Source organism: Rattus rattus, chromosome 1 (genome assembly GCF_011064425.1).
Source record: "Rattus rattus isolate New Zealand chromosome 1, Rrattus_CSIRO_v1, whole genome shotgun sequence".
Classification (NCBI taxonomy): domain Eukaryota; kingdom Metazoa; phylum Chordata; class Mammalia; order Rodentia; family Muridae; genus Rattus; species Rattus rattus.
The window spans coordinates 250,522,253-250,549,395 of record NC_046154.1 but is presented as its reverse complement, the minus strand read 5'-3'; the positions used below and the strand labels follow the sequence as shown (position 1 = coordinate 250,549,395).

Sequence of the window (27,143 nt, the reverse complement as noted above, 5' to 3'; positions counted from 1 at the left end):
ACAAACAAGGGTAGGGACTATACTTCAGTGCTCACCTAACAAGTGCAAGACCCTGGACTCCATCCTTACCACCAAACCACACCATACAACAAAGCTTAAGGGCTTAGGGGCTTCTAGAGAATGGTAAAGGCGTCACACAAGACACTCAGGTTTAACATGCTGTTTTAAACCCTCTAAAAGAGAACACACACGTGTGCAGAATCCGTTCCTCAAGGATTTATGACCACTGGAAGAAGCCAACTCAGGACACGTTGCAATTACCAAAGAGGCCTTTGAAGACAAAGACAGGTTTGTTTAGGAAATGGACGCTAGGCTTCTAAAGAGCAGAACTTTTCTTGGTGTCAAGGAAGAAGTCTTCCTGCCCTTTCACTATTTCTTTCCCAACTTCCTATTCTTCATAAGGCTTTGGCCTTGACTTCTGATACTGTGCTAACCACAGTCCCTTCAGAAGCACTGCTCAGGGACAGCTAAAGAACTGACAGAATAATACTATAAGCACCTTACAGTCACAGCTAGATCTGGGATCAAACCTTAAATTCCATTTTGAGTTGTACTGACACAGGTAGATCTTTGACTACAAAGGTTCCAAGTGGAAGACTAGAGCTGGAGAGATGGCTCAGTGGTAAAGACTGCTCTTCCTGAGGATAAGGCTTGATTCCCAGCATTCACAGAGCAGCTCACAACCATGTGTTACTCTGGTTCCAGGGAATCTGACACCCTTTTCTGGAATCCATGGGTATCAGTCATACATGTGGTGCACAGACATACATGCAGGCAAAACACCCATATACATAAAACAAGTACATCTTTAAAAAACAAAACAAAACAAAAACAAAAAACCCAAAACTGTGCCAGTAAGATGGCGTGTGTCTACTGTGAATACAGAAGCCCTTGACATGATTTTTATAGGACAATACTGTGGGGTACAAGAGTGGGTAGGAGCCATGGAGAAAATCACCTGAAGTATTTCTCCTCCCTTTTCAGGGAACCAAACAGGTGTCTGGCATTCTAATTCCCTAAAGAGGAACTGATGCCCCCAGCTCATCTAAAATGAAAGTGCAGTAGACAGAATGGAGCGAAGTTAGGATTTATACTGTGAGCTATTTTTAAAACTGTTAGCTTAGCAAATTAAAGGGCTGTGAAGATCTCCTGGTTTCCATTCACAACAAACACAAGACAAGGCACTCCCCTTTAATGAATCTGGCCTCCTGGCAGCAGTCTATTCTGCATAATTCATTCCTTAGGGTTTAGGAAACATCATTTTCTTAAGATCTACCAAAATAAACTATTTTCTAGGAACAAAAAGAGGGAGAAGGACGAAGAAGAGGAGTTTTCTTTACAGATTTTGGTAACTGTCATGAATCACCATCCCATTCAATTTAGGAAACTACTGTCTAAATAAAACTTGGAGTTATGTCAGTGCTTTAAGTCCATCTTAAGTGTTTTTCCTTTAAAAGGGCATATGAAAAATCAGTCTGCTTTGAAACACCATTTTCTCAATTCTATGACAGATTAAGGGAAAATAAGATCTATTTACAGCCACTAAAAAACTATACCACAGGTCCCAAATTGAAGTTTAAAACCAGCCACTTTTTCAGAAGTGGGAAGAGATAGATCCTGAATTACTGAGAATGTTGGCTAAGTTATACTATTTTTAGGCTCTGTTTCATCAGGTAAAAACTTGATTTTAATGGTGATCAGAAGTTTCAATTATCACTGGAATTGAATTTCAGGAAGTAGTATGCAGACGAGCCCACACTTAGAGTGTGCAGACAGCCCATTAATTGAGCCTCCTTCATGAAGACACTGCTAAGGAAAGGAAGCACCATTTCATACTTTCTTTGGAAAACACCCAAACTTAATTAGTTCAATTTGGAACATCCTGAGCCGTAAAGCCTTGGCTTAAGCATAACATAAATTTTGATTAGCCAAGTGTGAAAAACAACAAAGCCAACTTTTTTGTCCCTCCAGTTAATCTATAAATAGAAGTAACGCATCAACGAAGCAACTGGTATGCGCTGCAGGATCTCGGACGTCTACACAGCCCAGCAAACATGCTCTCAGCATACTGAACCAACTGCTTCTGGGCTCTGTAATAGGACCCTTTTAATAAACTGTGACTCACTGTTTGCTTTCTTCTCCAGGAGGTGGAGTCTTGCCATGCCCTTCCATTACAAAATCCTCCTGTTCCACCTGCAAAGGCAAGCACCACAGGTCAGCAGCAGTCAGTACTATGATGCTCCAGTGCCAGGCCCTCCTCTGTGCACACCCACAGGGTGTCACTATAGCGTCTAGAACTTGAGACTTTCATTCTCCAGGTTTGCTCACGGCACTTCTCCTTGATGAGTTTACAGGATGAAAAGAAGATCCACAACTCATACACCTACGACAAAGAACTAGCATCCAGAACATAGAGGACTATCTAAGAATCAATGAGAAAATACCAGCCCATGAAAAACCTGCAAATGACTGGGTAGAAGTGTCACTGAAGAGAACACATAAATGGTCCCTAAACACACGAAAAGCTGCATAATTTCATGTCAGTCAGAAAAATGCAAATTAAAACCACAAAGAGATAGCATTTCACAACCACCAGACTGGGCCAAATGACAAAGCCCAGCAGCATGGAGTGTTAGCAGAAGTGAGAAGCATGGCTGCTCTCCACTCCTAGTGGGAGGGAAAACTGGTACGACAACTTTGAGAAAGTTTGTCTTCACTTGGAACATTTGAATAAAGACTTACCACCAAACTTCAAATACATTTCTAGGTATGTGCTCTAAAGGAATGTTTATAAATATACAAAAGTATCCATTTGATATTATATCTTCTCCCCTCAAATCTATCTCTATTCCCCCCCCCCTCAAGACAGGATTAGAACAACTGGAACGGGGGCTATCCCAAAAGCTGTTGTCTGTGGATGGGATATGTTCTTCTAGTTGGGCTGCCTTGTCTGGCCTCAGTGGAAGAAGCACCTAGTCTCCAGGGAACTTGGAGTGGCAGGGTTGGGGGTATTCCCAGGGGGACGTCCACTCACTCAGAGGAGAGGGGAAGGGGGAGGGGGAGGATTGTTGGGGGTGATCAGGAGGGGGGATAATGAGTAGGATATGAAGTAAATAAGTAAAAAAATTAAATTAAAATTTAAAAAACGGCATGCACTACCAGCATCTAGCAGAGCAATGACGTTCTTAACAGAAGAAAATACAAAAATAAATATCCACTGACAAAAGAATAGGTTAAGACATTTTTAGCTACACACTCAACCCAGCTGGGTTACAAAAAAAATCTAACCTTTGTTGAAAGAATTACCTTCTCCCTTGGTATTTACGGGGCCTGAGACTGACGCCAGGACTCTCAAGGATGCCAAAATCCAAGGAAGTTCTGTACAAAGCAGAACAGAATTTGCATACAACCTAAGCTATCATAGTTTGTACCCCTGGGTCCAGAATATATTTTTCATTTTAACATGTTATTTATTTACGTGTGTTTATGCATGTATGTACATAAATATACGGGGAGGCAAGTGGACAGCCTCTGGGAGTTGGCTATCTCCTTCTACCATGTGGTCATGGGAATTAAACTCAGGTGGTCAGACTTGTCAGCTAGATTTTTTTTACCCACTGAGCCATCTCACTAGACCAAAATATTTTTGTTGTTTTTGTTTGGAATAGGATCTCATGTAGTCCTGGCTGGAACTGAACTTGCTATTATGGACTCAAGGCTGGCCTTGAACTTTTAATCCTCCTGTTTCTTATCACTCAAGTGCTGGGATAACATGTAACCCCTACGCTCAGCTCTAGACTTCTTTTAACACCTAATTCAAAATGAATGCTATGTGAATTACTGTCATAGTGTATCATTTATGGAATAACCAAAGAGCTGTACTTACTCAGTGTAAGGACAATGCTTTCTAGTATTTTTTTTTCTTAACAGAAAGAGTAGAACCCACTATCTCATGCTCAGTAGACAAGAATTCTTTATGACTGAGCTAGAGGCCTTACCTATTTCTCCCGACCTCAAGATATTTTCTAACTGTAAGTGGTTGAGTGTTCTGAGTGAGGAACTCATATAGGGAGGATGTAAACAAATAGGTTATGGCTTTATTTATGAATATGTACAAACACGTATGTATATACAAACTCTTGCTACAGTAGTCCAGCCTGGCTTCAAACTTACAATCCTGCTTCCTCCATCGATATACAATTATTTACTTAAAGATTTATTTGTATGTGTATAGGCGCTGTGTCACATCTGTATCTATGTATCCAATGTGTGTCTGGTGCCCAGGGAGGCCAGAAAAAGGCATTAGATCCCCTAGATGGTTCTGAGCTGCCATGTAGGTTCAGGGAATTAAACCTGGGTCCTCTGGAAGAGCAGCCAGTGCTTTTTTTTTTTTTTTTGCTTGTCTTAAGTTTATTTGTAAAAACAGCATAGGACACTGGTCATCTGCAAATAGTGTGTAGGTGGGTGTGTCACAGCCGTCCATCTGTCTTCACACTGGCAGGAGCCTTTTCTATGGGGCCTTCACAGGGGCCTGGGCACCCTTGGGAGCCTGGGCTGGAGTTGAAGCCTGGGCCTTGGCTGGAGCTTTGGTCTCTGCCTTGGTTTGAACCTTGGGCTTTAGTTGGCAGAGCCTCCGTCCCTTGGCCATGTAGCTTCGAATCTTCTTCCCAAGCCTGGGGTGAGCGATGAAAGCCAGACGGATGGGTTTGCGGCTGGAGCACTTTGGCTTCTTGGGCTTGACGGCCTGAGGCTTCACAAGGGCCTTAATGGCCTCTGCGCGTGCACTCACGGCCTTGGCATTGCTGGCCTGCGTCTTCTTCAGGCCTTTCTTGTTGTTCTTCTTGGAGAAGCACATGTTCCTCAGAAACTTGGGGTTGACCCCCTTAAGAGATTTGTATCTTTGTGATCCAGGTTTCTTGATGCCATTTCTGTGCCATTTGCGGGACTGGTTGTGTGTGGTGTGGTTCTTAGGCTTGGCCATGTCTGCATGGTAAGCCGCGGCTCCCACAGTGCCTGGGACCCCCAGCCAGTGCTCTTAACCTGGACATTTCTCCAGTACTCTTGTAGTTTTAAACACTTACAAGTTGAGCATTCACAATCAGAAAATTTCATTACACTGGTACTTGAAGTTTCAGTGTTGAAAGCATTTCAGATTTCCGATTTCTCGATTAGAAACACATGATCTATAAATGATACGCAAATCATCACAAAACTCAAAAGTTTAAAAATCTAAAATACTTCTGGTCCTGGACATTTAGAGATGTCCATCACCTAGGGGATGATTACCTTCTCCTTCATGACTTATTCCCTACACTCAGGAAGTACAGTCAGGCAAGTCTCTTGGAGTTTGAGGTCAGCCAGAGCTCAATGGGGGTTGGGGAGTCTTTGTAATTATTCTTTTAACTATATGTTTATATACAGTTAATATAGAGTTTATATAAATTTCTAAGGAAAACAGGCATTTTTACTGCCAGGTATTTACTGGTCATAAAGGATACTTCTGCTAATGGGCCTATTAGTCCTATGAAAACTACCCCAAAGGCATAATTTAAAAACAAGGAATAGGTGATGGTTCAGTGGTTAAGAGCACTGACATTTCTGCAGAGAACCTGGGTTTGTGCCCAGTTCCCCTATCATGGCCTACAACCATTCCATAAGATTTGATACCCTCTTCTGATCTCTGCAAATCAAAGGAATTCACATGGTATACATGCAGACATTTAGGCAAAATATTCATACACAGAATAAAGCAATGAGTCTTTAAAAAAACAAAGTGGGGCTGGAGAGATGGCTCAGTGGTTAAGAGCACCATCTGTTCTTCCAAAGGACCTGGGTTCAATCCCCAGTACCCACACAGCAGCTTGCAACTGTCTGTAACTCCAGTTCCAAGGGATCTGGTACTCTTACACCAATGCACATAAAATAAAGTCAAATAAATCATTCTTATTTTGTCTTTTTTTTTTTTTTTTTGAGCTGAGGACCGAACCCAGGGCCTTCCGCTGAGCTAAATCCCCAACCCCCAAATAAATCATTCTTTAAAAAAAAAAAAAGCAACAATGAGAACTGAGACTGGCTGACTCCATGACAGACTTAAAATTGGCAGTTCAAGAGTCTAGGTCTCAATTTCTGTTTCCAAAAACTGGGCAAGTCTGGGCTAGTCAGTTAATAGAAAAACCCCAGGCTTCAGGTAGCCAATCAGAAACTGCCCAGCCATCAGTAGCTGCCCTACCACCTGGCCTGAGGCAAGGGCAATGGGTCAGCAACAGTTTCCAGCCCCCAGGCCCCCACCCCAACAACAGTTCTGGAATATCCCTAGGTATAGAGCCAACCGATTAAGATAAAGCTCACCTACTCCTCTCTGGAATTTCCCTAATGTGCTTTAAATTGGGCCTGCAAGCTCATTTGGGCATCTCCATCTTGGTAAATGGTAGACCCCAGCATGTTGAACATCTGCAGAATAAAATGAATGCTCTCTGCTTTCCCATACTATTTGAGTCTGGGGTATCATTCTTCCGTGAGTCATGGACCCTTACAACAGACAGGTCCAAAGGGCTGAGATCACAGTTTAAAGAGGAAAAAAATATCCATTTCTTATGGGCCTAGTTATGTGGAAGACAGACAAGTACCATGGTATGCCAGGGTTAGGCACTTGCCACCATGCCTGACAAGATGAGTTGGACCCCCTGGAACCCACTTGGAGGAAACAGAGAACTGACTTCAATAAGCTGTCTTCTGATTTTCACACATACACTGTGGCACTCATGTATCCATATACTATGTAAACACAAATGCTTTTAAAAATCACTAGCTGGTATCTCAGGGTTCTCTAGAGTCACGGAACTTATAGAATGTCTCTATACATATTAATGGAATTTATTGTAATGAGTTATAGTCTGTAGTCTAATGAACCTAACACTGGGTACCTGTGAACGGGACATCCAGGAATCTAGTAGTTGCTCAGTCCCACGAGGCTGGTTGTCTGAGCTGGGCTTCTGTAGAATGGGTTCCAACAGATGTGCTGGCAAGTAAATGTTCCAATGTCCTTATGTAGGCCTCCAGCAGAAGGCTAATGGTGTATACCACCATGCCTGGATCTAAAACTTGCTTTGTCCCACACTGACCTTGAACTCAGAGTTCTCCTTGCCTCAGTCTCCTGGAATTAAAGGCATGCACTACCTTGCTTGGGCCTAAGCTTTTCATGGTCACTATGCCTCAAGATTTCCATGTCAAGATCCAAGTCAGAAACCTGTCTCCCAGCCTCAAGATCTGGACCACAGGTGTAGTACCCTCCATTACTGGACTGTAGTAACTTCATTCCAGATGTAATCAAGTTGACAAGCAGGAATAGCCATCACACTGGGTATGGTGTCTCATGGATATAATCATGTAGAAGTATCATTGCAAGTTCAAGGCCAGCCTGGGCTACACAATGAGTTTCAGGGCAGCCTTGGCTATACAGCAGGACCTTATTTCAGAAAAAACAAAAAAATTACTGAGCTGTGTATTTTATACACTTGACCATACAAATGTCATCTTTTAATCAGGTGAAAAAGGTTTAAAAAAAAAGAAAAAGGAAAAGGAAACTCTGAAATGTAATGTTTCTGGGAACTTTAGGCCTAAACTGTTTTCTCAAAGACCTAGTTTCCCACTCAGATATATCACAAAACTATCTGTCTTTCTAAATAGTGTTCTCCAGTTAAAACCTCTCAATTGTGAGCACTGTTTACTACCAGAGAAAAGACCAGATGGATGTTTTATTGGTAGCCAATATCTCAATAATGTTGAGCAGCAATAACCATAAACGTCACAAAATCCTCAGCCTCAGTCTCAGATCTTCAAGTCCAGCCCTCATGTTCTAGCTGGTTGGCCCAACACACTCAGAGTTAAACAATATCACGTTTCCTAAATTTCTTTTCCTATTTTTATCCCTCAATTGTTTTCCTTTGTTCATTTTTTCCTGCTTCCATGTGCATGGTGAGCACTCATGTGTGATATTTGCATGCATGGGTATACATGCCATGTGTGTGCAATCACGTGAAAGCTCAAGGTGATGTCAGGAATCATCCTAGATCACTCTTTACCTTAATTGTTGAGGCAGGGTCTCTCTCAATCAAACCCAAATCTGTTGATGTGATTTAGTCTCATTAGCCAGCTTTAGCTAGGAGGATCCCTATTTCTATCTTCCCAGGCTGGAATTACAAATGGGCTGCCATACCCATCTGGCATGTACGTGTGCTCTGGGAACCAAACTCCTGTTTTCCTGATTGTGTAGCAAGCACTTTCAGCACTGTCACCATCTCCCTAGTCTTCTATATCTCATAATTCTTTTGTTTGTTTGTTTTTCAAGACAGGGTTTCTCTGTGTAGCCCTGGCTGTCCTGGAACTCATTCTGTAGACCAGTCTGGTCCCAAACTTACAAGAGACCTGCCTGCCTTTGCCCACTGCCCAGTGCTGGGATTAAAGGCATAAGCAACTGCCACCCAGTAATGCATCTTCTCATTCTTATGTAAACAGCATCATAATTTACTAAGATCCCTTAGTAAGAAGTCTGTAATACACACGAGCTCCTAAATCTCTCATCCTTAATCTCACATTCAATGAGACTCCAAGTGGGACTTGTACCAAGGGCACTGAGCAGGTGTTAGGCACTGTTAAAGAACTTTAAAAACTGTTAAAATCACTACTGGTGTTGTTGATAAGTTCTTCAAGTTCTTACCTTATGATAAGAACATTCTTGTAAATAAGAACACATGGAGGGAGGGAGTGTGTTGACTCAGGACCGTTGAGCTATTGTACTCTCCCTTGCTGCCCCACCTTCCCTGAGCAAAGCGACTGCCAGTCAAACAGCCAGATGCCCCCTTCTATTCTAGCACCAGCTGTTTTAAACATGCTGACACATTCAGGAAAACACATGATGATCCAGCTGCTTGCTTTCACTCCTGAAAGCACAAGGCCCAGTGAGGACTGTTTCAAAGTACCAGATGTTTTGCTATTAGAAACCTCAATGAACTCGAGGTGACTCTGCAGCCAGGGAGGGTGCACTTTCCCTAGTGGCAGAGGGACTTCTGTGACCGGTCTGGAAAGAGACACTGCTGACTAGTGCAAACACAAACCCTCATTTGCACAAGAAGTTTACTATGGTGACAGTAGAAGCAAGCAGGCTTGGTTGTAACATTATACTTAGTGCCTTATCTCAAGAAATTTTTGTTTGCCTTTTCAGGCTCAGTCGGGATTAAAAGAAATGACAGTGAAGCAGTGGCAAAGGCGGCAGAGGGGCAGCAATAGCAGAACAGCTGGAACGCAGAGCTGAGAGGCCACGAGCAGTCGAATAAAAGGCAGAACTGAGCAGTGGGTAGGCTGAGCTGCACACACAGGAACATGTGCACATCCACACACCACACACATGGACAAAAACAACAATAAAAGGTAGCTGCCATCTGCACAATGAGAGCTGAAGTTATCCCTTTGGTCTCCATATACACACAAACAAAGACAAGACACTGCAATTCCTAACACTGTAACAGTTTCCCGTCGGGTCAGGCGTTTCTGCCGGTATCCGTGAAGTTGCAGCATCTGCAATGCAGAGGTGCAAAGCGAGCACTCCATGTGTCAGAATCAAAGCTGCTCTGAAGCTGGGTGATCCAACAGTGACAAAACACTGCCCAAAACACCGTGTGCTCATTATACATCTGATTTGGCATCAGATTTTGGTTGATACATGTTCAGAAATCTTTTGTCAGATTCTCACAACTCCATGCTCTTGACCTGTCTCAAACAGGTAGCCTATCTCTCACTCTCTTTCACCTTAGCTAGGAAGCACGCAGCTTGGTCTCTGGACCTCGTCACCAATTCACACAGCTTCACCCCAAAATCCACTATGAAAATGAAACAAATCCTAGAATTTGACTTTGCCCACAAAATTCCTTAGCTCCTCCCTTCTGCTGAAACCTTCAAGGAGGCTTCATGGCTTGTTTTCAGGGTGTTCTTTCCCAAAGGCCCTTCAGATCTTAACACAGGAAGGCTTACTATTCCCTTCTCAATATCCGTATTTGCTTCTTAGTTGGCTTGCTCTTAGGACATGCCTGTCTTCCCAACCCCCTTGTCTCATCTGCAGGGTCTGACCTGGGTTGCAGAGCACTGCTGTAAAGTGACAAAGTTGTCCCTTAGCAGGGGTACATAAGTTCTCCTCCCACCTCAATCCCTGGTACTGCCTGGAAGGCCCCTTCATCTCCGGGGCCTACTCACCAGTCATTTCCATTTTCTAGAAGGGGCTGCAGACCTCTAGCACTTCCTTCTCTTTTTTCCCCTGCTCCCACACCTCTACTACTGCAGTGCCTATGACCCTTTGTTCTATTTCCCCTTCGCCTGAGCTTGGGTTAGTCAGAAACAATGTAATCTTTGTGGTCAGAACACAGCCGTCCAGCACCGACATTCATTTATTTATTTCCACAGGCCTTTTCCCAAAAGGTAGACACCAGAATGAGTGAATGTCCCATCGCTCCTACAGTCAGTACTTCCACAATTCCCCAATCCATCCACTAGGGTCCATCCACTAGGCAGAAATCCCTGCTCCACAAGGCCCAAGGCTGTCTTGAGAATTTATCCCACACAACGCCTCTCTTTCACTCTTCTGATCCTAACTACAAGCCGGTCTCTTTTACTCATCCCCATGTTTGCTGCTCTGCCAGGCAAGCATCACCGCCTGCTCCCTAAACTCTTCGTCTACACAAACTCTTCTGCTTTCCCTGGCTCTCCCCATCTAAGGAGCTCCTCTTTCTCTTGACCCAATCCCCATTTTCAGTAAGTCTGTCTCTTCAACTGACACATACTTTGCAACCTCTCTTAATCTAAAATTTATTTTTGGCTTTATGGTCTCAAATTTCTCCCTATTCCTTTTTTTTTTTTTTTTTTCTTTTCTATTTTTCGGAGCTGGGGACCGACCCCAGGGCCTTGTGCTTGCCAGGCAAGCGCTCTACCACTGAGCTAAATCCCCAAACCCCCTATTCCTTTTTTAAAAACTACCCGATCTTTAGCCACCTGCAACTCAAATCTTCCATCCTTCCAAGTGTTGGGATTACCATGCACCACCATGGCCAGGTTTTTAATTATTTATTTTTATTTTATGTGCACTGGTGTTTTGCCTGAATTTGTATGTCTATGTGAGGCTGTCAGATTTTGGGGTCAGACAGTTCTGAGCTGCCGTGTGTGTGCTGGGATTTGAACCCAGGTCCTCTGGTAGAGCAGCCAGTGCTCTTTGCCACTGAGCCATCTCTACAGCCTACTTTTTTTTTTATTTTCTTAAGATTTATTTATTTTTACTTTATGTGTATGAGTCTTTTGCCCACATGTAAGTATACTACCAAAAGAGGGTGTCAGAGCCTCTGAGACAGGAGTTAGTCAGCTGCCATGGTGCCGGGAACAAAATGCTTGCTCTCTACTAGAGCAGAAGTGACCCTAACTGCTAGACCACCTCTCTAGGCCCCATGCCTGCTATTACTGCCCAAATTTGTAAGAGTAAACTACAATCAGTATTTCCATTTCTCACTAGTAACATGATTTTTTTAATTATTAAAATCTGCAGTGAAGATTGATTGACTGCTTGATTAACTGGTTTCTATAATGTGAGGCAAGTGCTCTACCAGTTAGCTACGCCCCAGCTCTTATATATATGTTTTTAAATATAGAATAATATCTCCTCCCCAATTCTTATCTCCCTTCCTTTTCTATCCTCCCAATCTGAGTCATGATTTTCTTTAAAACAATATTCACTTCAAACAATGCTATCAGTAAGGAAATAACACATACAGCTGAATCGCATAGAGTGATATAACTCAATTTTCTTTCTTGTAAAGCCCCCGCCCCAGAAGCAGCAGAGAGAGTTGCATGCTCCCACAGTTGCCACATGCCATTCTAAATTCTGCTTGGGGATACCCTGTTGTTTTTCTAAAATATTCTGCACTTTTCTATTATGTTTACTTTTCTTCAAACACAAGCCACTAAGTACAGCTCTCTTCATTGGCTGCTTGTTCCTGGCAGGCACTGCAGTCTAGAAACAGCTCTGTCAGGTGCTGGACGTTTCCTCTATTGACTTGACATTTCCTCCCCTTTGACTTCCGTCCTCTCCTCTAAGAAGTCCTGTAATTTCACATTCAGTTCTGGGGCCGATCCACTAACTTTTTTTTTTTTAACTTACCCATGTCTATCATCTCACCACTATCTTTCTTTTCCTTTTTTTTAAATTTTATTTATTTTAGATATGTGAGTACACTGTAGCTGTCTTCAGACATACCAGAAGAGGGCATCAGATCCTGTTACAGATGGTTGTGAGCTACCATGTGGTTGCTGGGATTTGAACTCAGGACCTCTGGAAGAGCAGTCAGTGCTCTTAAACGTTGAGCCATCTCTCCAGCCCTCACCACTATTTTTCATCTTTCTGAGGATTCTCTCGACTTTAATCTCCCAACACTTAGAATAAATGTGTATTTTTCACATGGTTCTAGAGAAGGAAGCTAGAATCTGATACACACTAGACAATGCTCAGGAACTGCAGTACATCATCCTTGCTCTCATAAGCATTAGCTATGAACTCATACATGCTCAGCACACAGCTGTGTAACCACCACTGCTCTACTGAAAAAGAAGTTCCCGTCTGAAATCTAGTATTACTCAAGAACAAGTCCTTATTTCCCACTCTTGGTCTTTGAGCTTTGTGTCCCTATGGACATGACAACTCCAGGTAGGTGGGATGATACATTTCTTTTTGCAACTGCTTATTCACTTAGCATAATATTAACAAGCTCACCTATGTTGCAGCACCGTGTGCGTGTATATGCCACATGCCACATTTTTATCCATTCACCCATTAAGGAACATTTTGGTTGCTTTCTACCTTTTAGGTCTTGTAAATGATACTTTTACCAACACAAGTAGACAAATATTTGTATCCCTGCTTTCACCATGCAATAAATTTATATGCTAATGATTATTGTGTGTAAATGTGTGTGTACATACTTGCATGTTTAAGTACATGTCTTATGTGTGTGGTGTGTATAGGGGTGTGTGTGTGTGTGTGTGTGTGCATGTGTATGCATACCATGGTGTGTATGTAGAGCTCTGTGGAGTCAGTTCCCTGTTTCTACCTGTGTGGGTTTCCAGGCATGAAAATGGAACCACCTTTACCCACTGAGCATCTTGTAGGCTCCCCAGTAAATTTTTATTACTTCTATTATTCCCTAATCTCTACGGAAATTTAACAGAGTAGCCACCACTACCCTTTTGAAATTCTTTTCTACCTTATACTCTCATATAGATTTCCATTTTATTTCCTTCTGTCTCCCTCACCCACTATTGGGGCCTGTGGATTTATTACTTAGACTCAGAACGCTTTTTTCCAATATTGTTACATGAAAACTTTCTATCATTTAGACACCCACTAGGGTGCCATCTCTTTGAGCAGAGCTTCCCTGAAGCATCTTCCATATTCAGTCACTCCCTTGAGTAACCCAGATCACTCCAGAAGGGCCTCTTGTTTGTTCATGTGCTTTTCTGTTTGGCTCTCCATCAACAATGCAAATTCCTGAGTCAGACACTCTGAATGTCTTCTTCACTGTGAGCCTGGCCCAAATAAGATACCTGACAAAGCTAAAGGGACGGGATACTGTTCTTGATTCCCTGTTCCCTAAGCATGCTCCTCTCCCAGCATCTGTCCCTGAACTTCTTTCTCCACATTCTGCCACTGCAATTTGCTCTAATCTCACAAGTTCATCCATTCCATTTGGGTGATTTCAAATTCTGTCCTACATCCTAAACCATCCTGTCTTTCAGTCATGTATCTGCCTGAAGGGCAGATTTAGTGATAAGGATAGTATACAGCATCTCAACCCTTGTATGGGAAACAACATTCATTCTCTTCATTTCCAAACCTGATTTTCTCTTGGGTCCTCTTACTACTTAAGGGGGTTAGGGCTTTAAGACCCTCATTCTAGCTGCGTATAAGTCAGTCTTTTCCTAGCAGCCTTCAAATGAAGGTGTAGAACTCTCAGTTCCACTTGCGCCATGTCTGCCTGGATGCTGCCATGCTACTACCTTGATGATAATGAACTGAACCACTGAACCTGTAAGTCAGCCTCAATTAAATGTTCTCTTTATAAGGGTTGCCTTGGTCATAGTGTCTGTTCACAGAAGTAAAATTCTAACTAAGGCACACCTATATCACATTTGTGTCTGAGATTGTGGGAGATTGTCTTGACTGTTAACCAATGCCCACGGTGGGTAGCAGCAATCCCTAGGCAGGAGGTCCTGAAAGAAAGCTGGCTGAGCATAAACCTGCCTGCCGATGGTAAGCATCCTCCTCCATAGTTCTGGCTCTGCTTCTTTGTCTTGGAAGTGAGTTCCTCAGTGAGAAACAATGCTATATGGGATAGCAAACAGGCCTTCTTTCAAGATCCTGCCTTGACTTCCCTCAATGATGGACAGTGGATTGAAATTGTAAGCCAGAATCATGAACAGAAAAAAAACAACCAATCTGAATCACAAAAATAATATTAGTAACAGTGACAACAAATTCATCTTCTTCTCTATTACCATCCAAGCATCATCCTCGTTCCATGCTTGTCTCAGCTTCTCCCATCCCATTCCTGAGCATGTTTCTGTGAGACCCACTATTATCATGACTTTAAGATCCATGAAACCTTATACTGTGCTAATGCCTCACTGAGGCAGGAAGACTGCAAATTCAAGGCCTGCCCGGGTAACTGTGAGACTGTCTCCAAACAGAAAAATAGGAAGAAGTGTGGTGACATAACTCAGTGGTACAGTTCTTGTTTGGAATGCATGAGACCCAGGCTTCTAACCCCTAGCATAAGAAATGGAAGAAACTATGATTTAGAAAAAAATAGTCAGGGAGTTGAAAATGACCATCATAATTCGTTCTTTATAAGAAACATAAAGAAGTCAGTCTTTAATCCCAGCTGCACTCGGGAAGCAGACACAGGTGTTCAAAGCCAGGCTGGTCTACACAGCAAATTTCAGGCTAGCCAAGGATACGTTATGAAGTCTTTTCTTAAAAATAAGTAGCCATGCAGTGGTGGCACGCCCCTTTAGTCCCCACACTTGGGATTGTGAGTTTGAGAACAGCCTGGTCTGCAGAGTGAGTTCCAGGATAGCCAGGGCTACCCTGTCTTGAAAGCCCAAATAAATAAAATAGAAATAATAATAAATGGAGGGGGCAGGAGGGGAGAAGAGAAAAAAGAAATATAGGGCTGGTAAAATGGCTCAGCTAGTAAAGGAATTTGCCAGCTAGCCTGATGATGTGAGTTCCATCCTTGAAACTTGCACGGTTAAAGAAGAAAGATGACTTTCAAGTTGTCCTTTGACTTCCACAAATATACTCTGCGGAGTGGGGAAGAGTGTGCGTGTGTGTGCACATGCGCATACACACACACACACCAGAAGATGACCCAGGAAGGTGGTGGGTTTCCTTCATCATGCCTCACACTAGGATCTACACTGGAAGCTCAAGACACAGAGACAATGGATGTGCAGGGCTTGGGTTGGCTCAGTTACTCTCCCTTCCTCCTTGAGTTTCTGGAACAGAGTCTGTCTATGTTACCCAGGTTGACCTTGAATTTATCTTTTGTTTTTGTTTTTTTTTTTTCGGAGCTGGGGACCGAACCCAGGGCCTTGTGCTTGCTAGGTAAGCGCTCTACCACTGAGCCAAATCCCCAACCCGACCTTGAATTTATAATTCCCCAGTCTCAGCCTGAGTGCAAGGATTATGGTTATGTGCTACCATGTGGGATTCAGATTCTCTTTCTTTGGAAATCTCAAGGTCATACAAACATTTTAGTCTATTTCTCCACCAAGAATAGCCAAAAAAAAAAAAAAAAAAAAAAAAAAAAAAAAAACTGTAAAAAATGAGGGTTTCGTTTTCCTTTTCATAACCTGCTGCCTATTCTGGAAACTCTGCAGTCTAAAATAATCCAGTCTCGTGTCACCATCTTCTTCATCCTGGCATCTAGCACTCTACTTGCCATAGAGTAGACTAAAGACAGCCCTGAGTATTTTGCCAAACTTCTCACTGACAGGTAGTAATGTTGCCTTTGCCCTTTAAATCTGGAGTCCTTCTGGGACTTGGTTTAATCTGACAGAACATGGAGGCCTTCTGTGGCTAGGCCTTAAGATATCTGTGGCTTCTGCATTCTTGGAACATACCCTGGTGGATCCCAGCCACCTTAAGGCAAACAGAAAGGTCACATGGAGATGCACCTCGATGCTTAGTCAACAGCCTCAAGTTGAGCTCCTAGCTGGCAGCTGACACTGGCTGCCAGCCATGGGTTGAGTTGTTCTGGACGTTTCTGGACAACTGGGCATCCAGCTGATTGCAGAACCAGCCAATACAATACTGGAGCAAAAGAACTGCCCTACTGCGCTCAGCCAACTACCACCAAGTCATTACAGACAGCACAAGGCTGTCGTGGGAACTTAATATATGTAAAGAAACTTCTTTTTATTTTTAGAACAAATTAAGAGTTCAAAAAAATTGCAAAGATAGGGCTTTTCTAACCATGCCCTAAACCCAGTCTACGCTCATTTTTACCCTGGTCCTAACCTGGCCCATTTGTCACAATTAAAGAACCATAATGACACATTATCATTTACTGAAGTGTGTATTCCACTGAGATCTCATTAGCATTTACACATGTCCCTGGATCCCACTTAGGATTGCACACTGCATGTAGTCATTGTGTCTCCTTAGGCTCCTCTTGGCTGTTTCTCAGACATTTTCATTTTCCTTGATACCTGCAGTCAGGTATTTTGTAGAACCCCCTCACAATGGCATCATCCTTGTAATTTTCTGAGTAGAGTAGGGCATTGAGTTTAAGGAAGAAGTGCTACCTAACACTACATCGATGGCACATACTGGAAATATGACATCACTGATAATGTTGAACTCCATGCTCTGGCTGACCTTGACAGATTTCTCCACTATGTGAAGCCACATTAAAGGAAAGGGAAGTTACTATATGCATCCTTCAGAGTGGAGTATCTACACAGGCCCTTCTACTTATAACACTGCTTAGCCTCTACCTACCTACCTCCACACAATCCTATACACCAGAAACCTAATATTCTTCCTCCAAAGCCCAGTCCAAGTGTTCCATCTTCACTATGAAGCTTCCTCTAAGGAAGAATGCAATGCTTTAAAGTAGATACACATTAATAACAGTACCATAGCCCACATCTGACTCTCAGGTAGGCTCAAGTTCCCAGTGTGCAAACACTATGCCCACATAGCTTGGTACACTTATAGCTAGGTTACAGTAAATCTTAAGTACCCAATAAGTGCTTGCAAACTTAATTAACTAGATGCCTATAAAAGTATAGCATTTTTGATAATATCTCAATAAAAGAAAGAAAGGATAACACCGAACAGCTAAGGTCCAAATATATGTCAGTAAATCTACAACAATGCTAATCCTCTCTGTTGATACACAGTTCCATCTGTTGTAGCTAGGCAAGGCACCAGAAAAAAAAGATCATTACATTCAATGAGTGAGAGCCACTGTGACAGATAAAATGTATTTCAGGTCAACAGGCACATAAATGTCAAATGAAGTGGGTCACATGAGTCTCTAAGGGAATGAGGAATCAAGTGCATACCTCCTACCTTTAGGCGCCATTAAAAACTTTACAGCACATAATTTTCATACTTAACCTCTGCAAGTGTAGAACAAAGACTGACTCATGATGACTGTGTTGGATGTATTCAGTGTTCTTTCTTATATACAGCAGAGAAATTAACTAAGAAATGGTCCTTAGTAAAAATATAAGGAATAAGTACTGTGCTTCTGAAAGAAATATTTGGGGAACTTCTAGAGTTTTACTATGACAACTCTGTTGATGTGCATGCCTTCAGTGTTTATAACATGCACTTTCACTAAAATTCCAAGACTGTCGTTGGCCATACAAAACTGCATTCCAGTGATCATTCAGGGAAAGATAAGCAATAATCCTAAACTAGTATGGAACTAATATTCTTGTTTCCATGTAAAACTCTAGCACACAAATCACCAAAAGAAAACAAAACAAAATCACAATGTAATAGACACCTCTGTGTCAGCACCTGGGACAGTTCCAGGCACACAACAGTGATCGATAAGTATTTGCTGAATTAATAGAAAAAGAGAGAAGAGGACTAAAGAAAACAGTAAAAGTAAAATTAAGAAAGGAAGCCGAGGGGTTGGGGATTTAGCTCAGTGGGAGAGCGCTTGCCTAGGAAGCGCAAGGCCCTGGGTTTGGCCCCCAGCTCGGGAAAAAAAAAACCAAAAAAAAAAAAAAGGAAGCCGGGTGTGGTGGCGCTCAGGAGGCAGAGGCACGTGGATCTCTGTGTTCAAGGCTAGCCCGGTCTACATAGACAGTTCCTGAACAGCCAGGGATATACAGAGAAATCCTGTCTCAAAAAACAAACATGAAAAGAAAGGTAATAATAGGATGGATGAGACAGATAAAATGTGCTTTTTGTGTAAACTTAGTGACTTGAATTCAAGCCTAGGAACCCATAAAAAAGCGAACCACATAAAGTTGTGCTCTGACCTCAAGTTTAATGTGAGGCATGTGTGTCCACACACATCATACAATATTAATAATTGTTTTAGAAATCAAAAAGTTATAAGAAAAAATACTGGAAAGTACACATTTCCATAACTTAAGAATTATGCTATGATTTACCTACTGTGGGCTTCTGGAAGCTACTGCCTTTTGGGCAGAGAACAAACAATCAGAATCTACAGTTCCCAACTCTCGACAAGTACATAATCTCTAATCCTCTCTGAATGTAAGCACCTCCAGGAAAAAGCCTGGAAACCATTACAGCATTCTAAGATTCTCTTCACGAGGAACATCATGCTCCACGAAGCTGTCCTTCCCAGGCCACCCTAAGGCATTTTTGTTTTCTATTTAACATCCTCTCGGTGTCTTGTCTCCATACTGACCAGCATACTTGCTTTCTACAGTCTTAATATCTGCTCCGGAGTTTCCACTTTAAACCTTTCCCCTCAAGAAGAAATCTTGTTATTCACGTTCTCAATTATGCAGCCCACTCTCTAGCTCCCTGACTCCATCTCGAGACAGGACAAAGAAAAGCTGAACTCACTCTTTCCTCTAAATCTCTTTCTCCCTATCCCTCACCCCTGCCAAGGAGGAACAGGAACTCAGATGCCATGGCACGCTGGCTCCTAGCGTCCATCAAGCTTGCAAATCTGCAGCCCATTTTATGTTTCTGCTCTGATCCTTCCACTTTTTCTTCTTTTCTCAAGCAAGCACAGCCCTCTCCAGTCTTTAGAAAATGGTTTTGAGGTTGGTGGTGGCAGCAACCACAGTGCACACTTTAATCCCAGTGCTCAGGAGGCAGAGCAGGCAATTTCTGAGTTTGAGGACAACCTGGTCTATAGCGCAAGTTCCAGGACAGCCAGGACTACATAAGGAGACCCTGTCTCAAGGAACAAAAGCAGGAAGGAGCTGGGGAAATGATTCAGAGGTTAGAAGCACTAGATGTTCCACTAGAGTTCAATTCCCAGCACCCACATGCAGCTTACAACTGTCTGTGACTGCAGTTCCAGGAGATCTATGGCACCAGGCACACACACGGTGCACGTGTATACGCATGAAGGCAAAAATACTCACACAAATAAAATAAATCTTTTTTAAAAAGAAACAAAACCTTACAAAGCTTGTAAAAAGTTTTATTAGAGAAATTTTATGTATGTATAAAGTGAATTTGAACGAACCTTTACACAGCCACCTCCAAGATTCAACAGTTGTCCAGTATCTGTTCTTTTTGTCTCATCTATCCCTTAACCTATCCTTCCCCATGTTCATTGACTACTACTTCACAATTGTAGTGGGTACAATTGATCTGTGTCTACTTGTAGTTTTTATTATTATAAATTTACAGCATCCTATCAAGCACAGAGCTTCCCCAGCAAAACTATCTCTCGTAGGTTTTCTCATGCCGCTTCCCTTTAATAAGTCTTTGCTGTTGTTTTGATAGATAGGTACTTGTTAGGCTGTCCTCAAACTTTCTGGACTCAAGTTATCAGGCTCTTCTGTGCTAAGATCACAGGCCAGGACTGCAGGCATCTTCCACAGTGATGTGTCCTATCACTATTTTTGTTTGTGCCCTAAGATAGGGTCTTGCTATGTAGCTGAGATTGATATGGGATTTTCATATAGTCCAGGTTAGCTCAAAGTTGCAATCCTACCTCAGCCTCCTAAGTGCTGGAATTAAGGGTGTAAATCACTATACTAGCTTTCATTACTTCCTTAATATTATATTTATATTACACACACACACACACACACACACACACACACACACACACACACACACACACAATTTGCAGGGTGCTTGCTTGCCCAACATGAAGGAAACTCTCAGTTTGATCTCCAATAATACCATATAAACCAAATGTGTCTATAATCCCAGCACTTCATTGGTTTGGAGAAAGAATCGTGGTGTGTGGGGGCGTGGGGGATGTGTGTGTGTCTGTGTGTCTCCTTTGTGTTTGCACAGCAAGGACTTTCCCTTTTTCTGGAAATTCCCCCATTGATTTGAGATGCAAAAGGACCTCAAGCCCTCCTAAGGTGAAATCAGTTAACTTTAAAACACATTTCAAATCTGCCTTTCCTTTGTCTCCAGTACTAGCACAGGAACATGGGCTTCTCTCTCACCTGACAGCTGCAACTCAGGGTCCCAACCCCTCCCCTACTTCTCTCTAGCAGTCTCCAGATGGTAAGGCTGATGGCTGCCCAGTTCAGAGAACAGGTCCACATGTGGCCTTTGAGGAGCACAGGCTCTACACCCTTCTCTAATCTGCTATCACACCGGGCCACCTGGGCATCTGATAGTTCCTGGAACAGGCAGGGGCTCTGTAGCCCTTTCTTCTGTTTAGAACACTGCTCTCCTCACTTTTCATGTAGCCGGCCTCCTGGCTCTTTAGCTAATATCTGTCTCAGAGGCCTTCCTCCACCGTCCCAACTCTTCTTCCTAGTCACTTTTTTATCTATGTATTATTTTCTGTTCTTCGCAGTACTCACGGTGGTTTATAATTAATATCTTTATATTTATTTCTCTCTTTAAAACGTGACCATCCCAAGAATAACTACTCTCTGTTATAGCACCTCATAATATGTGATTACGAATTACTTACTGAGGACTGGAAAGATGTCCCAGTCACTAAGAGCATTCACTGCTCTTTCAGAGAACTCAGGATTGGTTCTCAGCACTGACATGGTGGTTCACAACCATCCATAACTCCAGTTCCAGGAGGTTCCACACCCTCTGCTGACATGCTTATGTAATGTACAGTAGTGGTGTATATATATACATGCAGGCAAAACATTAAAAAATTATTATTAAAAAAAGAAATAGACTTAGCTCAAAACCCCACTTTACAGAAAATGTTCTATTTATCCTCCAAACCAGCTTTCTATTCACAGATATCCAAAATTAAGTTAAGATACTACTGTAAAGTTCTACATTAACAAGAATCATTACAAATATAAGATTTTATACAAAAAAGCAAGACAGGAAGATAAAATTTTTTTAATTAAAAAGACTGATGACAATGAAGTTAAAACCCAATTTCTCTTTTTGTTAATGTGAGACAAGGACTTGCTACATAGGCCTGGATGGATTTTCTTTCATTTGATAGCCCAGGCTGGCCTCAAATTCAAGACAATCCTCCTGTCTCAGTGTCCCAAGTAGATTAAAAGTATGTGTTGTTGTGCCCAGCTGTGTTCTCTCATTTTTAATCTGATTTTGACCTAATATGTCATTAAAAGAAAGCCAATGTTTCCTTCCATCCCAGAAAACAGAATTTGCCTTATATATTTCTGGCTTGTTTCAAACTTTCACAAGTATATACAATTTTCACAGTATAATTTACAATACAATGCTAGTACCATTACCTAATCTCTTAGGAGGCTAAGGCTTCATAAACTCAAGGCTTGCTGGGTTGCCGAGTAAGTCCAGGGAAAGCCTAGGTGACTTAGCCAGAGCCTGTCTCAAAATAAAAATTTAAAAAGGGATAAGAGTATATAGCTCAGAGATAGAATTTGTCTAGCATAAGTCAGGCCTTGGATTTTATCCACAGTCAGTCGGTCGGTCAGTCGGTCGGTCGGTCGGTCAGTCAGTCTCTCTCTCTGTCTCTCTGTCTCTCTGTCTCTCTGTCTCTCTGTCTCTCTGTCTCTCTCTCTCTCTCTCTCACACACACACACACACACACACACACACACACATTTCAGCAAAACTTACTTTTAAGTAATCATGTAGCATGATGAAGAACACTGAGAAGGAAGACCTCATCAGTCTAGTTTCTAAATTCACCTACAACAGAACCCCGGCTCAGTCCCTCCACTGCCACTGCTGCTCAACTTCTCTGCCAGCCGTGGCTCTGTTGAATAACGTACTGACCTGGGAGCTGCTCTCTTCCTCTACTTCTCCCTCATTGGTTTGCATGGGAACAGATTCTGTGCAAAGCTCTGCAGACACACACAGACACTGCCTGGGAAGTAAAAAGAGAAAACACAAGTAAGGGACTTCAAGGTAAAAGTCTGCTTTTTCAAACACTTGATGAAAATCCATCATGGACATCCTGGATGAAGCAATGACTTTAGGCGGACCTCTCCATGTGCACGAGTATCATACGGCATCTGGGAGGAGGACAAAGAGGGAGAGCTGGGGCAGGAAGCTTCCCCAGCTTGGAGGACAGTTGTAAAGGTTCAAGGCACTGGGGGATTAAATAGCTTTACATTTCTCAACCCATTTGTTTGCCTTTGGCAAAGGTGATACGGAACTCTTCAATGACTCTTACAGTAGACTCCTGCCGGAAAGGATGCCAATGAGCAAAGATGTGATATCACAGTGCGTCGGTCTCGTCTGGAATTGACTGAATTTCTTGGTTATAACTATGTTCAACATCCTTGGCTTTTGTAACTGGTTGTTTGAATAGATATGGTCCCCACAGATTCATGTGTTTGAATGTGTGCCCATAGGGAATGGCACTATTAGGATATGTGCCTTGTTAGAGGAAATATGTCACTGTGGGGGTGGGGCTTTGAGGACTTAAATGCTCAAGCTACACTCAGTGTGAAACATGTCCAGTCTCCTCAATGTCTTCAGATCAAGATGTAGAACTCTCAGCTCCTCCAGCACCATGTCTGCCTACATGCTGCCATACTTCCTGCTGTGATGATAATGGCCGGAAGCTCTGAAACTGGAACCCAGCCCAAATTAAATGTTTTCTTTTATAAGAGTTGCCTTGGCCATAGTATCTCTTCACAGCAATAAAACCAAAACTAAGACAGTAACTGAGGTACTCTAATTACTAAGTATACCTTTTAAGGAAAAATATGCCTAAGAAACTAAATGTCACATCATTTATTTTCTACAAATTGGCTATTTATAGAATAATACAATAAAAGTAGCAATGTCTCCTCTAATAATAAGAGCTAATAATAATAATGAGACCAGTGACACTGCTTCCAAGCCTGCTTCTAAGCTCAATTCTCGGAACCCACACAGTGAAAGGACAACTCTCCAAAATTGTCCCCTGACCCACACATACATATCATGTAGTATGTGCACACAATCAATCAATAAATGTGAAAAAATAAAGAGTATGCGTCAAGAAGTCTGTTAAAATGTCATATAATTTAGAAGGCTGGAGGTGCCAGGTGTGGCGGCGCACACCTTTAATCTTAGCACTCAGAAGGTAGAAACAGGAGAATTTGGCTTGCATAGTGACTTCCAAGCCAGCCAGTGATATATGGAGAGCACTTGCCCAGGGTTCCATGACCAGCACTGAAAGAAATAAAATAAAAAAATAGTGCTAAACTTTAAAATCTAGAATTTGTAACGAAGCTTTATCTATCTGTTTTTATGCACATGAGTGTGTTGCCTGCATGGAGTCTGTGTACACATGTGTGCCTAGTGCCTTCTGAGTTCAGAGAAGGTGTCAGACTAGAGTTACTTATGAATGTTATAAGCTGCTATGCGTGCACTGGGAATGGCACCTGGGTCCCCTGTAAGAGCAGTAAGTGTTCTTAACTACTGAATCATGGCTCAAGCCCCTCAATGCTAATGTTTTTAGTTTCTTTTTGACACTTAATTTTTTTCAATTTTCCTCAAAACTCTCTCATTCATCCTGGCCCCATTCCTTCTCTATTTGTCTTTTTTTTAAAGCTAGATTTCCCAAAAGAGAGAATATTTGCAAAATCTGTCTTAAAAATCTAGTTTATATTTTTAACTTCAAATATGTAATTATTTTTTAATTTATTCATTTATTATATGTAAGTACACTGTAGCTGTCTTCAGACACACCAGAAGAGGGCATCAGATCTCTTTACAGATGGTTGTGAGCCACCATGTGGTTGCTGGGAATTGAACTCAGGACCTCTGGAAGAGCAGTCAGTGCTCTTAACCACTGAGCCATCTCTCCAGCCCCCAAATATGTAATTATTAAAAAATAATTAATCAAACCAACTAAAAGGAACTTCTATGAGTGACCATCACAGTGACCACTACAAGTGACCACATTGACCACAAGTGACCAGTACACCTGAGGCTCACAGTGAACACAATCTACTCCCACAGCAATAACAGCAATGACCACTATGACTGCCCATGTCAATGGTCAACACAGTGACCACAGGGAGCACTACAACTAACCACCACAGTTTCACTGTGACTACAAGTTATGATAGTGGCCACTACAGTTGATCACAACAACAGGCACCACAGTAACCACCTGACTGACCACAAGAGTGAACACTACACATGGCTACCACAGTAACTACAATAGTTACCATCAAAGCTGACTGTTTTAGTTAGGGTTTTACTGCTGTGAAGAGACACCATGACCACAGCAACTCTTTTTTTTTTCTCTCTTTTTTTTCTTTACATTTCAAATGTTATTGCCTTTCCTGTTTCCCGGCCATAAGCCCCCTATCCCCTCCCCATCCCCACAGCAACTCTTATAAAGAAAAACATTTAATTGGAGTTAGCTTACAGTTCAGAGGTTTAGTCCATTATTGCCATGGTGGGAAGGATGGCAGCATGGAGGCACACAGGATGCCAGAGAAGTGTCTGACAGCTCTACATCAGGATCCACAGGCAGCAGGAAGAGAGAGTGAGCCACTAGGCCTGGCTTGAGCATCTGAAACCTCAATACAGGGGACACATTTCCTCCAACAAGGCCAACTTACTCCATCAAGACCACACCTCCAATAATGTCACTCTCATGAGTCTACGGGGACCATTTTCATTCAGACCATCTGACCATCATGGCTAACACTATGAGTGACCACCACAGTGATCACTATGACTGACCCTCAACGTGAACACTACAGCTGACCACCATAGTGTCCATGACAGTGACCATCAGTGTTTACTATGACTAACCACCACAGTAGACACTACAACTGAACACCACCACAGTGCCCATGACCATTACCATTATGGATGGCCATCACAGTGAACAGTACAACTGACCAGTACAGTGACCACTATGTAATAGCTAAAAAGATGCTCATAATGCATGTTTATGTGCAAAGAAATTCTTTACAAACAAAATCAGGCCTGGAGATCTGCTCTGGTACAGGCCTCTCTATACTCAAGCCATAAGAAGGACTTCTACATTTCCACAGGTTATGTGGCAAAGGGTATCAAAATATCTACTGTGCTCACTAAAAAAGTTTCTAATAAACAAATATATAGTTATATATAATGAGAAAAGTAAAACTGGCATAGTTGTATTTATGAATTTCTATTTACTCAGGCCCAGATGAACGAACATTGTTCAATCTCCCTAAGCTCACAAGTAAAATAAGCTTCTTGGGGTTGATCATGTCCTTCACTTTTTATGGCAATTATGTATAAATAGACTGGTTCTATGAAACTTAAGTTGGTGAGGCTGGGGATCAGATCAGTTGGTACAGTGCTTGCCTAGCATTTTTGAGGCCCTAAGTTTGATCCCCAGTACCTTATAAAATTAGATGTGGTATGTACAGACCTATAATCCAACCACTTGAAAGACTGAGGCAGGAGAATGCTTTAAATTCAAAGCCAACCTAGGAGACAAAGTAAGACTCTACCTCAAAAGTAAAAGAGAGAGGGGAAGAGAAAGAGAAAAAAAAAAAAACCCAGACAACATTGGAAATATTTAGTAATCTGTCCAGAAAGATGTACTTTCCATGCAAAGAGTCTCCCTCTTGGCTGCAGTGCAGATCACATTCATAGGCTATGCATCATCGGCACGCCTCAGAGCTTCTTCCTGCTCTCAGGTCTCTATTGTCACAGATAACATGTTACTCTCCATCACCTTTGCTTCCTCCATAAGAACTCTATCTCTGGCCTCTTGTCTTAGGGTTTCTATTCCTGCACAAACATCATGACCAAGAAGCAAGTTGGAGGAAAGGGTTTATTCAGCTTACACTTCTACATTGCTGTTCATCACCAAAGGAAGTCAGAACTGGAACTCAAGCAGGTCAGAAAGCAGGAGCTAATGCAGAGGCCATGGGGAGATGCTGCTTATTGGCTTGCATCCCCTGGCTTGCTCAGCTTGCTTTCTTATAAAACTTAAGACCACCAGCCCAGGGATGATACCACTCATAAAGGGCAGGGTCCTCCCCACTTGATCGATAATTGAGAAAATGCCTTACAGCTGGATCTCATAGAAGCATGAAGCTCCTCAAGGGAGGTTCACTTTCTCTGTGATAACTCCAGCTTGTATCAAGTTGACACACAAAACCAGCCAGCACACTTCTCTTTTAAAAAAACATTTAACATATATAGTATTTTGCTTCTATATGAGTGTGTGTGTGTGTGTGTGTGTGTGTGTGTGTGTGTGTGTGTGTGTAGTCCAAGGAAGCCAGAAGAATCTATCAGATTCCCTTGACTTAGAATTACATATGGTTGTCAGCTGCCATATAGGTGCTGAGAATTGAACTCTGGTCCTTTGGAAAGAGCAACAAATGCTCTTAACTGTTGGGATCTCTCTCCAGTCCCATCTAGGAGGTATTATCTTTACCTCTTTAAATAAAATATTTATTTTATGTGTATAAATGTTTTGCCCAAATGCCTG

At 42.2% G+C, this 27,143-nt stretch overlaps 2 protein-coding genes across 8 annotated transcripts in view; both read right to left on the bottom strand.

The window, feature by feature from the left end:
* Positions 1 to 27,143, bottom strand: part of Tnrc6b (trinucleotide repeat containing adaptor 6B) — a 207,387-nt gene that overhangs the window by 131,597 nt on the left and 48,647 nt on the right. For 6 of the 7 annotated variants that reach the window (XM_032918140.1, XM_032918161.1, XM_032918150.1 and 3 more), the window contains exons 3-4: positions 22,475 to 22,565; positions 2,126 to 2,193 (exon numbers count right to left, since the gene is read on the bottom strand). In XM_032918140.1, the coding sequence (XP_032774031.1) occupies positions 2,126 to 2,193; positions 22,475 to 22,519 (113 nt within the window). In that variant the 5' untranslated portion in view covers positions 22,520 to 22,565. The remainder of the gene's footprint in view (positions 1 to 2,125; positions 2,194 to 22,474; positions 22,566 to 27,143) is intronic. The other variant, XM_032918148.1, reaches the window with a different exon arrangement.
* Positions 4,511 to 5,195, bottom strand: LOC116913878 (60S ribosomal protein L29-like). The gene has a single exon (XM_032918170.1). The coding sequence runs from the start codon at positions 4,979 to 4,981 to the stop codon at positions 4,511 to 4,513; it is 471 nt and encodes a 156-aa protein (XP_032774061.1). The 5' UTR covers positions 4,982 to 5,195.